The sequence below is a fragment of the Betta splendens genome, chromosome 7 (genome assembly GCF_900634795.4).
Source record: "Betta splendens chromosome 7, fBetSpl5.4, whole genome shotgun sequence".
Lineage (NCBI taxonomy): Eukaryota > Metazoa > Chordata > Actinopteri > Anabantiformes > Osphronemidae > Betta > Betta splendens.
The window spans coordinates 12413735-12428805 of NC_040887.2; the positions used below are offsets into that span (position 1 = coordinate 12413735).

General features: G+C 44.5%; 1 protein-coding gene across 7 annotated transcripts in view; it reads left to right on the plus strand.

Moving 5' to 3' along the window:
• Positions 1-15071, plus strand: part of LOC114858442 (vitamin D3 receptor A) — a 41275-nt gene that overhangs the window by 19874 nt on the left and 6330 nt on the right. For 6 of the 7 annotated variants that reach the window (XM_029155699.2, XM_029155701.2, XM_029155700.3 and 3 more), the window contains 7 exons: positions 5604-5751; positions 6043-6173; positions 11154-11338; positions 12525-12624; positions 13240-13417; positions 14444-14595; positions 14698-14814. In XM_029155699.2, coding sequence (XP_029011532.1) covers positions 5606-5751; positions 6043-6173; positions 11154-11338; positions 12525-12624; positions 13240-13417; positions 14444-14595; positions 14698-14814 — 1009 coding nt within the window. In that variant the 5' untranslated portion in view covers positions 5604-5605. Of the gene's footprint in view, positions 1-540; positions 794-5603; positions 5752-6042; positions 6174-11153; positions 11339-12524; positions 12625-13239; positions 13418-14443; positions 14596-14697; positions 14815-15071 lie in introns of those variants that run through there. The other variant, XM_029155697.3, reaches the window with a different exon arrangement.

Genomic DNA, 15071 nt, shown 5'->3' on the forward strand with positions numbered 1-15071 from the left:
GAAATTTACACTCAGCACCTCGATGTAGAACATGAAGTACTTGGACAAGCAGTACTGTGGCACATGCTTGAGGTTGCTTATCTGGGTTATCTTTTTCTGTGTGGAGTAGAAATTTCATGATCGGAACGATAGTATTTGAATGATTAAGTCTTCTTAAAGCAGGCAGCATGAGGGCATTTTTGAATGATACCTGAATTTTAAAGTATTTTATATGATGGACAGGAAATTAGCATCTCTGATACTTGTAGCATCATCTAGTTCTTTCAAACCTTCTGATCTCATGACATGACAAACATGGTCCTCCATTTAAAAAAAAAAGCATCTTTCTTTTAATCTCTTCTGTTCACGATGTCTGGTGTTAAATACCTTGTTATAGACTGCACCCCCCCCCCCCCCCCCCCCCCCCCCCCCCTTCAAAAGGCTGTCATGTGAATAGCTCGGTGACTAATTGTGTGACTGCCGGGACCTGCCCCGAACTGTTTGCAGCGAGAGCCACCTCCAGCAAATATGAGCGTGTTTATGTATTTGTGCGCGTGTTTGGGAGGTGTGTCGCATATCCACCAATGGCGTTTGTTCCTCTTCGTGGCACACTTTGCAGCCAATTAGGACGCTCCATTAGTGTCTTTTGTGCCGACGTCACTCACACACCCTCGTACACAATCGGATGCACGTGCGCACCCGGGACACTTCCTTTTGGTGGCTGCAGACTCGCCTCGTTGTGGGACACGCATATCGCTGGATTGAATTCATCACTCGTGCAGTTTGATGTCGTGTGGCGCTGCTGAATCACACGGTACGGTACTGACTGTTGCTGTCTGCCATGAAATATCTGCACTAGAGTTATGCATATTTATTGCTGCTAATATTACTGGTTGTCTTATGTAGTAATGCTTAATGTGGTTGTTAAAACTTTTATTTTTTTATAGAAATCACTTGTCTCTTATTCATTTGATACTCAAACATTCTTTTCCACACAGTTTACCGAACCGAATCCAGATTGGAGTATTATGTTCACTCTGCCCTTATGTTAAAGGGATTAAGGGGGATTTTTCTATCACACCTATTTTAATCTAATCTGGCTTTGATCTTTAAAGTTGTACTGGTTCTTGGTGTAGAGGTGCCCCTTCTTGTGTGTAACCTAAGTTTTTTTTTGAGGTTCATAGATCAAACAGTGGGATAGTTTGAATTTTTGATTTCATTTGTTTTGTTCATACAAAAGCTGTGTGAACCAGACTTTTTATGCTTAGTTGGTTGGAAACACCAGTCGTTCAGCAGCAGCGTGAGGCAACTGCATTTAAGCCTATTTTGTTTTTATATGAGTGAGCCTGTTAAGTGTCAACATGGCTGCTGATGTTTTGTAGTGGGCTGAACCTTTTGCCAGTTGATGCTGAAACCAGGCCACGTCCCTATAAAATAATTTCTATACGAAGCAGAGTCAGTTTCCAGTTGTACCCGAGCTCGAAACAGCTCCAGGCTTTGGGAAGCTTCATGTCAGCGCAGAGGGATGCTGCCTTCAAGGTCTCTACTGCTTGACTGAAAGTAAATGTTGAAAAATGCAGCGCCCATCGAGCCTGGCATTTCCATCTGGTTAGGCCAAAAAAAAAACAGAGAGGAAGCTTGTCTGTCGTCTTCCTGTTTTAATCAGCAGGTGCAAACAGGGACAAGATCTAAATCATATAAAAAGGTGTTTTCCAAACTGATGCATCTAGTTTTTTTTTTTTTCAAAGCAAATTAATTTGACTTTTACCAAAATACTCACAAGGTAATTGAAGTTTTAAAAAATAGATGTAACTGATAACATTTACAAATGACTGCACCTATTTATTAATTAATAATAATAAATAATTCAGGCTAATGTCAGAATTATAATATTACATGACTTGTATTTCTAGAGTTCCAGTATATTCCATTTATGTAGCTGATTATTTAGCTTGTAAAAATGTAAAGATCAAAACAAATTGACTTGTTTCAAACAGTGGATGGGTGCTTTATTGATACCTGTGTGGAAAAGATTCTGAACTCAAACATCGTTTACAGTGTGACCGTGTACGATCATTGATAAATCAGTGAACAACGCCTCTCCTCGGCTTGTTGTTCAGCAACTTTTTCTCCAGTCAACGAAATCTGCAGTTTGTTTGCTTTGGTTTCTGGATTGTGAAGGCAGCGCGCAGGCCGGGGCCACCAGGTCGTCATTAATCATCAGTGCTGTAGTGACAAAATGCTCAATCACTGTGATGAGATTTGATGCTGCAGCTACAGGTTAGTCAATACATTGATAGGTCCACCTCATGCTCCATTGAACAGAGGAGAAACTACATGGCGCTTTTGAGGGAGGTTTTATTTCATTAAGGCTACTGTAATAATATTTTAATACATTTTCTGTGCAGCAGCCTTTCACTATAGACAAAACTCTTTTCATAATTAAACAACTCTTATCTTTTATAATTCAACGCAGCTCGTGAATACCCATTTTGCCATTAAAGGCCTCATCAATGTTTTTAAAGTAAAAACTTATTTACAATAAGTAAATGATGCAAGATACATAATTCACAAAATGGCCCTGAATTACTTAAACCATGTTGTTTTTCTTTCCCCTGGGCAGTAAACGTCCTTTTCGTTCCCTCTACAGGTGTACTGCAGCGTTGTATCGGCCATTACAGGCTGGTCCTGTAATGGCTGCTGTTATGTTCATCAGCCTAAATGCCGTCTGTGCTTTTAAAAACAGGCTCGGCTGGATTTCTAAACATTTTGTGGACGAGACCTTCAACTTATTTGTGTGGGAACGGGAAAAACAGAGTATCCTCCTCGGTGGGTCAGTGAGGAAGGCCTCGTATCACTTCACACGCACTGTGGTGTTCTGGTCCTAATAGTCCAGCTCCCTGCACCGGCTGTTTACTCGTTGAGAGGGGATTTATCCATTTTAACAGGCCTGGGTGGCACTCAGAGGCACTGGCCACCGCTTCGGAGAGAAAAATACACAGACATCGGCAGAACAGAGTGAGCCACGCTGCTGTAATCCAGCCTCATTATCCCACTCACTAAATGTTTCATCTGGTGATGCTGCACATTTCTCAGAAGCAGCATGGGCAACGGTGTTTACCACCAAGGAGCAGTGAGTTTGGCCAAGTGAAAAGCAAAGCATACAGGGGGACGGGGCCAATATTTTGGCTGGGGAAAACAGGTAGGGATGCAGCTGCTTTTGTTGCCATGGCAACAGAATTGCAACGGCATGAAACGAGAAATAAAGACTACTGCCTTGCCATAGCACCGATTGTCCTCATGCTGACAAAAATGCAAAATGTCTGCCCAGGCTGCCTGAGCGGTACCTCTTGTCTTGGGTCGGGAGGATTAGTTGGTGCGTTTGTTTTTTGTTTTGTTTTTTTCTGCTTGTGTAATAAATCACATCTAAACACCTAAACAGCCCTTACAGTACGTAGACAAGTAGCAATAGTGGTAGTGTACAATATCCAAATTAAGAGCTTTTAAATAATTCATATAATAACACTGTATTAGGTGATTAATTTTAATAAATACTTGTGTGTGTGCGTGCTCTGGTACGTTTTGGTGGTATTTTTCCTTATGTCAGTCCAACGCGTTTTAATAAATCAATTGTCCAGCGTTGACATTTGAGAACCGATTTATTGACTTGATTAAAATGGATCCACGAAGAATCCATTATTCACAGCTTAGGTCTGTTTTGCTCAGCCACGCTCCTGTTTGTTTTGTCGACATGAATGTTGTATTAACTAATATCTAACCATCCAAATAAACGTGATGACTGGGGTTTTCTGTCAGGTTGAGTCAGTTTCAACACTTCATAAACTTCTCGCCTCTTTTATATGTAGTTAAACAGACATTATGTGATTAATGATAGTAAAAATGCTTTTAGTGGTTTGTAGCAGAGGAACGTATTCATAGGAACGCATAGTTTCCTCCTCCTCACCAGTTAATCAAGTTTTTCCAGGATGAACTTGACGTGGGCTGTTGAATCCTGCTCGTACCGTGAAGAATCAGGCTAATGTAAGCTGCAGCTTGTGGTGGTGCGTTCACATGCCTTTGACATGCCGCCTCTCTGCTACTACATTTTTCATTGTTCGCCCACGTTGTTGTGCGCACATCTGTCCTGTCAAGGCGTGCGATCAGTTACCTGCACTAATGTTTGCAAATGAGAACTTGCGCGTTGATAACACACACACACACACACACTCTGCGTGTGCTCCGAGTGTTTGTGTTTTCCTGGGAGCAGGGGCAGGACTGAGTGGATAGACATGTAATGAAGGCTAAAGAAGTCCGGCTGTGTTGACCACTCTAGAAACCAAACCTTCACCTGTTTCCCTTCAGCCCATTTATTTAATTTACTTTGTTATTGCTGCTATCTCGCTATCTATCGCTCCTCTGCGGGGTTTCGTCTAGCGACTGCGGTGTCTCTGTCCTCGTCTGACCTGATTCGAGTTCTACTTCTGCGCACGTCAGCTTCCCTCAGGCTATATTCTGCCGTCACGTGACTGCCTTTCCCACTGTGCCTACGTTCATTGCATGTAACCCCTCCTTCCTTTGGCCTCATTTGGGCGTCTTTTCCTCACGTGAACCAGACCCCCCCCCCCCCACACACACACACACACACACACACACACTGGACTACTCTGTCATGCTGTGCGTCCTAAATCTCTTTATTCAGACATGACAATACCAAACACATGTATTTCATATATTTATACATATATATTATATATATATATAATATATTTATAACATTTTTGATGATGTCTCAAGTAGTAAATAATATATTGGTAAATAATATATTGTACTAATACCCTTTTCATTCTCTCTTAAAACATAATTTTTAATAAGTTATTGTGAAATTATGTAATTAGTCACTATAACTAGGAACAACCTGTCAGGCATGTATAGATTATTCAGACAGTTCAGAAGAGGCACATCCACTTCCTATCGCTTTTGACAGACTTCAGGCTGCAGTGCTTTAGGGAGAAGTCAGTGTTTCCATTCAGCCAGTGTGTATCTCTGTGGCTGTTTACTGTGAGTGTGAAATGCGAGGGCTGTGTGTAAAAACCAGAACCACAGAGAGTCTCTCCTCTTGGCAGAATTGAATCAGTCATTTTTCAGCCGTCGGTAAATTGCCCTGTTTCTGTCATTAATTATGTTCCCTGTTAACACTGCATTTTCACGTTAGGTGTGCTTGTGTTCGTGCACAGTTTTGGTTCAGTTTAGAGCAAAAGTCAGACCTTTGCCTTTAGCTGTGATGGTTAGGGTTGGGGGCTATGGAAGGCATTATGTCAATGGTGAGACCCCACTTTGATTTAACTGTAAGGAGAGGTGTGTGTGCGTGCGTGCGTGCGAGTGTGTGCGCGTACGTGCATGCGTTGAGTCACTAAACCAATAGCTGCAAGTGGCCGAGTGTGGCTGTCGATGCATTTTGCTAAATATTCTAATAGCCCAGCATCTGTTTGTATAAGAAGAGGGAATACACACCTCCCCATCAAACACACTGTAACACTCCCACACAACACGAACAGAGGCAGCAGACAGGCTTTTAGCTTTGTCCGAGGTGGGGAAGTCACGGTCTGATCTGCTTTTCTCTTCAGTGATGGAGCCCATGACGGTGACGACGTCAGTTGTCGGGCCGGACGAGTTCGACCGCAATGCCCCGCGGATCTGCGGCGTGTGCGGCGACAAGGCCACCGGCTTTCACTTCAACGCCATGACCTGTGAGGGCTGCAAGGGTTTCTTCAGGTAGGTGACTCCCCGGAGCTGTTTTTAACCTGTCTGTCCCTTGTTTGTGAGTGCATGTGTTTGATGAATGTATGTTACTAGCTGCCTTTCACTATGAAGCCAGGGTCATGATGTGATTAAGGACATTTCTGCCATCCTGAAAGAAAAATGATTCCTATAATTAGTGCTTAGTACATCGGTTCGGACATGTTGCATTTGGAAACTCGCCTTAGTGTTTTATAAAAGTTAGTTTCTAGCTGATCACATGACCAACTCTCCTTCTAATCCAGTGACCACTTTCGCCTCCTGTAGACGCAGTATGAAGCGTAAAGCCTCCTTCACATGCCCTTTCAGCGGAAGCTGCACCATCACCAAAGACAACCGGCGCCACTGCCAAGCCTGTCGGCTCAAACGCTGCATCGACATCGGCATGATGAAAGAGTGTGAGTTGACCCTCTCTGACTTCTGACCATTCTAGAGACGCTGCTGATTTGGTTCATTTTGAATCATAACTTAGGATCTAATATAATTTTGCAGTGATCTCATATCTCAATGCGTTGGTAGGTGTGTGATGCACTGATCACTTTGAGGATCCTTTTGATTTACATATATAAGTTCAGGTACGTACAGTAGAGGTAAAATTTGCTGATGATGCTACTTGTTAGATTGTGTTATGTTTAGATATGTAAGGAGAGAAACAAAGAAGGTTTGTTTTAGTCTAGTGTTTCACATTTCACATTAGTCTAGTGTTTTTACATTTTCATCACATTTATATGTATCCTAGTGTAACAGATTCCTTTTCATACTTATATTTGTTATGCTTCTAATGTTCCGTTAGCGTGTTGAGAGGCGTTCACTTTCTCCGGCACAGACCTGCAGGTTCCTGATGGCAAAGCATTTAACCTGAAAGTTAAAGACATTGGCAGATAACAGCAGGTAGAGTCAGCGTTTGCTGTGGATACAGATGATTTGTGGACAGTGGTGAATAAACATAAGACTGCTTTTACCATATGGCAGCATCAGGCTTTGGTCAAATACACAGTAAGTGGGTTTTTTTTTTTGGTTCTTTGATTAAAGCTGTTTGAATAGAAATCACTTAGTGTTATGTTTACAGGTTGCTCGACGCGGCTCTGCCTCCGGTCCTGCTGGTTATTCATACAGTACCAGGGTGTAATGTAAGCGGAGCGCGCTGTGAAAAGAGAATGAGACATCACCCGAGCCCATGTTGATGCATAATGGCACCTCGTCTCCACTGATGCATAATGAGTAACAGTGGGGTGTCTCCAATCTGCATGTTGCACACATTGTATCCCAGTTTTTCATTTAAGCCTTAACGGGAGGTTTTCTCTTAATGGAATATATTCACGGAAGTTGATGCAAGTTTCAGCTAACCTGACTCACAATTTAGAGGGGAACAGAAGAAGTAAGGAAGGAAGGAAAGGAAGGAAGGAAGCTGGGTGGTTAAAGCCTCGTTCGACAATGATTTTTTTCATCAGAGATGCACAGTCTGGCCTGGCCCACATTTCATTCATAAACCATCTGTGTGTTGGTGAGTAATGGAGATGATGCAGGGCAGGGTTCAGACCAATAGCTACAACACTGTTGACCACAAATAGCCACATGACACCGAAGGCTCTGTGTTTCGTTGGGGAAAGATGAGAGAAGAGCGAGCGAGGGGGAGAGAGAGAGAGGGGGGGGGAGTGAGCCTGTTATCGGTATAAAATGGTCTCTTTGTGATGCCTTGTATGCGAGCTCATGGGATGGTCGAAGCCCTCTGTGTTGGCTACAGTGTATTACTGCTCCGGTGCAGCCAGGGCTTTGCCTTTAATCGAACCAACAGGGCTAATAGCGGCTGCAGGGCTGACCCACACACGATGCAGAGCTTCAGCAAACCGCTGTTACTGTAGGTTGACGAGGCCGTCGCAGTGTCTGGATTTAAATTCAGCTGTAAGCTTGAGCAGTTGAGCAGTGTGTCTGGGCTCCCAGTCAGAAAAATACCTGCAGTTTGTTTTTCTTCTTTAAATAAATACATGTAGGATCAGTAGGTCATGGTTGAGGTCCGTCCGTCCGTCTGTCTGTCCGACCTGTGTGCCGTGCCAGCTGAGAGCGTAGTAAACACGGCCTCGGCCTGCCGGTTGACGGAGGCCAGGCTCATGCCAGGAACAGACCTCCCTGCTTGTGTGTGTGTCTGTTCCTGTATGCGGGCTGTGTTGGTCTGTTTGCACGGTTGTGTACTTGTAACAGGATTAGGGTTTCAGAAACGTTCTAGTGTGTGGACTGCTGGATCTTCCAGCAGCAGAGCTGCTCCCGCGGCACCGAGCTCTGCGCATTGTTACCTCTTGTGTCTTTTGTTGGGTCTCTCCACAACTATTTGTACATTTCCATAGTTACTCAATATGCAACTGGATGCTTTCCAAGTAAACCCTCTCTTATAGATTTGTAACATCACGTGGCTGATCAGATGTGATGACTGTCATACCTCCCTGTGCTATCTGCCTGCAGTGGCATGCGATCATGAGCTGCAGCCTGTGTGCGTGACTTAGTGCTTGACTGACCTGAATTGACTTCTTGAACACTGCGGGTCCAGGAGCATAGAGTCTGCAGCCTCGTTGTGTTGAACTTGTTGGTTGATGAGTAATCTCTGTGATCCTGTGCTCCCCACACAAAGGCCGCCGCCCGTTAGTCAGGGTGCTGTCGCTGGTGTTTACCAAACCCTGTTTAATCAGCCTCCTCTGAGGCTCGCTCCTGCCCCCCCCCCCCCCCCCCCCCCCCCCCCCCCCCCCGTTGCCCCTATTCTGCCATGCAGGGCACCGCTTCGCCACATTCAGCGAGTTGCTTTCCAAACAGCAGATTTTCTCCGGTAAACTGCCGCGTATCTGCCAACCGCTGTGGGGGTGGCCAAGATGCTCCTTTTGATGGCCCCTTGTTTTTTGTGCACTCCCGCCTTAATGATGCCATCCAGGGGCTCCAACTTGTCTGGAAGTGGTTCAATCGTGTCCCCAGCCTTAGAATAGCTTCTTTGACGGGATTTGCCAAACTCCAAACCAAATTGTGCCTATTCATCACGCTGCACAGCACTCGCAACAAGGAGTGGTTCTAGACAGCCCAGTACCCTCTCGGGACTGGGTGGACAGTGGAGCACAGCCAAAGCCTAATTAATGACTGTGGTTAAAGGAGAGGAAGGCAAACTAAATGGTTTGGTGAGCTAAGCACTCGGACTCCTTCACTTTCCTTTCTAAGCGTCTTGAGCTTCAGTTGCCAAACAGTAGTTTTGTGCAGTGCCACAATTTGTGGTCATGTAACGCCACTTCTGTGGTTGCAGGGACTGGGAGTACACTTCATATATACTGTGGTAGTTTAGAGCTTCAGGGAAACGGGCAGCGTCTGGTATGTGTATGATCTGAGCACCGTACGATGGAATCCTTTGTGAAGAGTATGTAGATGTATTTAAAACTTACCACATAATGATCGAACCTTTCTGCAACGTGACGTATATCGACCAGAATTTGCTGAATATATGTGAGAGAAATGAAATAGTTCAGCCAGTAAAAAGCTCTTTTAAGGGATGGGAAATACAAAAATTGCCCAGACGTAAGCTTTTGTCCCGTGGATGCCGTGGCCACAGGCCTAAATAGATGGTGTCATCGTGCCCTGAGAGCCAGACTTGCCCGTATTTCGACCTCATCACTCTGGACATGTCTGCGTTTTGGCAGTGGTGATCTGTTTGGCAGACGTGCCGTCTGTCTGCACGCACAGCTCACTGCTTCGTGGGTAATCGCCCACTGTGGACGCGAGTCAAACGTCTAACATGGTCCGAGGCTCAGCAGCCCACAGAGCCAGGCTTCATGTTTGCTCCACAAGGATAAAGTGTCAAATTCATTTATCTGTACTTGTTTTTGTTTGCCACAGTATCACAAAGAAAGCAATCGTGTATTGTTATCATCACCAGTCAGCAATCCAGTTGCTCTCAATATGACACGTATGTGGTTTGAGTTCTGTACATGCTGTACAGTTTCCTGTGTTCTTGAAATGCGATCTCACTGTCGGCAGTGGCACGCAGCGCTAGTCCCGCTCTCCCCGCCCCTTCAGGAACATCCCGTTCTGAGAGTGTACTGTACCAGAGCAGTGCGCTAAGGTTTAGCCGCGCAGCGTTAAAACATAGCAGAGCAGTTTAATTTGAGGAAATATGGAGTAGTGTTAAAATGTGAATTTGTTTACAGAATTATCCAACGTGTCGTTGAAACACAGCATTTTTTTTTTTAATTTCCAAGCCTCCTCATTAGAGAGATTGCATTAACGCGCCCGGACATTTGAGTAGGCTGTTTTTCATTTATTAAAATCAGGCACAGCTTGTAATCCAGGGTTTCCTGTTTCACACCGAAAAGTGTCCGCTCTGCAAAAAGCATCCAGATGTAGGTGCTTTTTACAGAGCGTTGGCTGCACCGCAGGAATCGCGGTACGTACGCATGTGGATCAGAACAGTCTGCATCACGCAGAGACGCTTGGTTGGCGTTGGGTTTGTTCCCACCAGCATTTAAACTGGGTCAGTCAGAGCCATGGCAGCCACCTGGTTCAGGGCTACTTCCACATTAGAAGGCGGTGCGACACCAGCGAAACGGTCCGCTTCAGCAGTTCAGTAAAAATGAAGAAATTCTACACTGCTGAAAATAGCCTTAAACTGCTTCCTCAGTGAATGCACAGTGTACATACATGTGGTCTTGGCTGTGTTATGACACATGTTTGCATCCGCGTGTTGTTCTGAGGCCAGCTCAGTACAGGAGCCGCCGCTGTGCCTGCGCTCCCTGGATCTGCAGCATGAATAAAGCAGCAGGCACTTTAATATCTGACACTGCGTCTGCTGTACAAGGAGAAGGGACGCACGGCATCAGCCTTTACTTTGCATGCTGAGCTATGGCTTGTTGCGTCGGAGGGAAGTTTTATGGCGCTTACATTAAATCTCATCTCTTTTGTTTTATTGGTGACACTTGATAATTTTATCTTTCATCTATTCTAATTTAAATGCTGTTCCGATTCTCAGATCAGCGTGCATCAGTATCTAAGCAGACCAATAACTGTGACATGTAAATAAGTAATAAAATGTCTTTGACTGACATGAACAATAGACTTAAAGCTTCTCATGTGAATCCGTGTATTATTAATAATTAGTGACTGTGTTTACTTTCACTGGATTAGATGTGGGGAGAGTCCAGTATCACTTACAGCCAAGTGATACTACTGGTGTTAGTAGAGTTTCCTCTTGATTAAATATCACATTTGTTTGCAACTTTTTTTCTGCTGGTTGTTTCACTGATAAAGTTGAACAAAAAAACATTTGAAATGCAGATTTTTATTTCTTGTATTGTTCAAGTGGTTCTTATTAAAAATGATGTAAACACAGGTTTCTCATCTGTTCTTCGTTCTAGTCATTCTGACAGATGAGGAAGTTCAGAGGAAGAAGGAAATGATACTGAAGAGGAAAGAGGAGGAGGCGGCGCGGGAGGCGACGAGGCCGCGTCTGAACGACGAACAGTCCCGCATCATCAACTGCCTGGTGGAGGCGCACCACAAGACCTACGACGCCTCCTACTCCGACTTCTCCCGCTTCAGGGTTGGTCCAGTGCACACCCATCCTCACGCTCATGAGTAGTTTGGGAACCAAATCTGAGGCAAATAAACATTTGTGGGAGAAAATGCCCAGCTAGTGATGTTGAGATGGGAGGTGGTGAGAGAAATGTGCACTGGTGAGATGGTTAGACGTTAATATAGCTGCAGTGGAAGAGTGGAGCGACGCCTACAGTCTGGTTTCTATGGTTAAAACCGTTTGTATGATGTTGTTAACACCTACATCAGAGTTGAGCATATTTAAATCACAGGCTACTGGATGTAACTGGTTTGTCTGGCGCGAGTGACACATCGCACTTTAATTTAAATTGCAGACCTGCAGAAGGGTGCAGAGTAAAATGCCTGCGTTCTGAATGAAGGAAGTCGACGTGATCTTGAGGAGATAAAGCATGCGCGACCACAGCCGTGCTCAGGGGAGTGCGGCGTCTCACGGCGCCTGCTCGCGCCTCCAGCTCACTTGACACTGGTAACATGAGTCACCAGGTGTTCCGCTGTTCGACAACAGTCTTTTCTTTCGTCCACGTCACAGGCGCGATACTTTCACACGGCGTTCTTGCTTTGGACCACAACAATTCTCTGTAGCCGTCCAGGCTAAATAAGAGGTCTCGATCCAGTCTGTGACGTCTCCCCAGTCACACGCTGTGCCGATAGCAACCGCAACCACAGTCCGCATAGGCAGTAAACACTCTTCAGATAGTGGGTTGTGGGTGTCTCTTTGGACTGCACCAAAATCTGCCCAGAGACGGCCGAGGTGTGTTTGGGAAGTGTTGCTGTTAGCAGAATAGAGTGGGTGCACACTCCATAACACACACCACAGTGGTCATAAGTGGCTGCTTTGTGCTTTTGGGATCCCATAACTCGATTTACTATACTCTAGTGGTGCATCCAGTGTGCATCATCACATTCATGCAGATTGCTTTTGCTGAATATGGCCGGTCCAAAAGCAAATCCATTCCTAATCCCATAGCCTCAAGCAGGATTACGAAGGTGGTAACAGAACTTCTGGGAACTGAGGGATGAAGGAAACCAGTTGGTGAATATACTGTAGTCCAGCTCGCAATGACCAAATAGCACCGTTTAACCCAGTTTCCTACAACCACGTGTATGGATTTCGAAATTTGATATTTAATTCTTTAAGTTACAGCTGTGAATGTATTTGTGTGTGTTTACAGCCTCCAGTGCGTGAAGGCCCGGTTACACGCAGCGCCAGGAGAGCTGCCTCCATTCAGTCTCTGTCGGATGCCTCCTCTGACTCATTCAACCACTCTCCTGGTGAGAGTCCGTGCTTTACTTCTCTTTACTGACCCAAGGAGATGTGCTTATTTAAGAATACAAGCAATCTTGTACACATACTTATACTCAGCTTTAATGTTGCTTTTATGCTCTTCAGACTTTTCAGTCCGAACTTGTACAACAGCTTGCGGATTTGTGCATGCAAACATCATCCTTTGTGTTTTCAGTCTGCTGCGTCATCCTCCATCCTGCTTTTAGTGAGTTTGGTTGCGCCAAAGGGCCTTAGTGATCAATGCAAATAGAAAATATTGTTAATGGCTTTATTTTATGTCATGTCTGTGGTTGCCACAGCAATGGCTTTTAAACTGGCTTTTAGATTTCCTTCCACATTGTGAATGAGTGTGTTCAAGGTTTCATTTTAATAGTTTTCTTCTATTGACTCTTCATATTAAACCCGTAGCTTCATAAAACTTTGAATTTACTTTCTAATCAAGGATCTTTGATTTAATATAGAAAAAACATGACAGGAACATAAAGACTATATTGAGTATTCAGTAACTGTACTGTAGCTGAGGTATTTGTCATAGCATGTGTCACTCCTCGTCTCTCCTCGCTTGACTTTCCTCTTTCTCTCCTTGTTCCATCCTTCAACAGAGTCACAAGACACCAAGATGAATTTCAGCAGCCTGTTGATGATGTACCAGGACGGCGCTAGCAGTCCCGACTCCAGTGAGGAGGACACGAAGCTGTCCATGCTGCCCCACCTGGCTGACCTGGTGTCCTACAGCATCCAGAAGGTCATTGGCTTTGCCAAGATGATTCCAGGCTTCAGGTAGAAATGCAACCAATTAACCTCATACACCCATCAGAGTGACAAATTGTGATTATGTGTTATGTATGTTAAATTCAGTTCAGAGTCGATGTACTTGAATTATTATGAACCTAAAACTTTCATCAGCATCTGCAGCCATTTTAGTTGACAGATCCACTAAATGAGCAAACATTCAGTTAATTATAACGAGCATAGTTTGTTGCTTAGAGTTACGGGGTTATGCTGCAGGTGTCTTGTACCTGCAGGTCTGCCCTCACGCCTTTGATTCAGACAATAACCATCATTATCCCTGCACCAGTCTGTTGCCTGCACACACACCGAGGGTTATTGTTATTATTAACGCAGCCTGAGAAATGGGCTGTTCCGAGAAAGCCCTGGAACAAGTTGTAGCTTTATGAATGCGGCGCATGCTGAGCTGAGGGCTAAAACTTTATAACGGTATCCACAGAGGCCGCGTAATAAAAGAGCCGAGGACATATCGGCCACGTGGCTCTGCATAATGAATAACTGAGTGGCTGCATCACTAATAAGAGCAAGATCATAGTTATTCATGTGCAAATAGATTTGGATTCATATCCTGCATATTTATTTAGTACATTAAAGCTGGTATCCAATATATTGTTCACCTTGAGAAAAATAGAGCTCTTTAATAATAATAATAATAATAATAATAATAATAATTAGACCTCCTTAGCGTTCTTACGCTGTCCTGAAGAAGCCCTGACTTCGAGGGTAGGTTTATTTTAATGGAATGACTCACCTTCTCTCACTCTTTATTATATTGTTAACAACCCTCAGACATCAGGCCAACGTGTCCTCCTGTTTTCTGTACAATCATAAAACATCCCGCATCTCCTCTGTCCAGTTTGTTGTGCTGTAGCTTTCTAACAGCACTAACTAATTTCATGAGTGGTAGCTTGGATTTAGTTCATCATTAATGTCATGTCTGTATAAATGCTCTCATCTTACTGTGATTTTTGTCACAGCATTATGATTTTTCTTACTTTATCTATGACTGTTTTTCAGAGAGCTAACGGCGGAGGACCAAATTGCTCTGTTGAAGTCAAGTGCCATTGAAATAATAATGCTGCGCTCCAACCAGTCGTTCAGTCTGGAGGACATGTCCTGGAGCTGTGGAGGACCCGACTTCAAATACTGCATCAATGACGTCACCAAGGGTTTGTTTCATCCTGTTGTCACAGTCAGACCGATAAAATGCCTGATTCTTTCATTTTTAATCATAAGCAGAACTTCTGAGCTTTTGACATGTGTTTGCGTAGCGGGTCACACGCTGGAGCTGCTGGAGCCACTGGTCAAGTTCCAGGTCGGTCTGAAGAAGCTCAACCTGCACGAGGAGGAACACGTGCTGCTCATGGCCATCTGCCTGCTCTCCCCAGGTACCGGCCCCGCGTGTGTAGGCATTTATGTGCTCATGGAGCGGCCGCACTCCCAGACTTTTAACAGCGCTGTCATGAAAGTATACGAGTGCACGTTTGGGCTGGTGCTTAACTGGCTCGATTACAGCGAGCTCGGTGCTTCCAGTAACGTGAAATTAAGTCCTGCCAGGACAAAACATTCAGTTCACCATATTGCAAGTATCAGGTTCAAACGCACTGTAAGATACTTATTGTGAATGAATCGCAACTTGAACCCA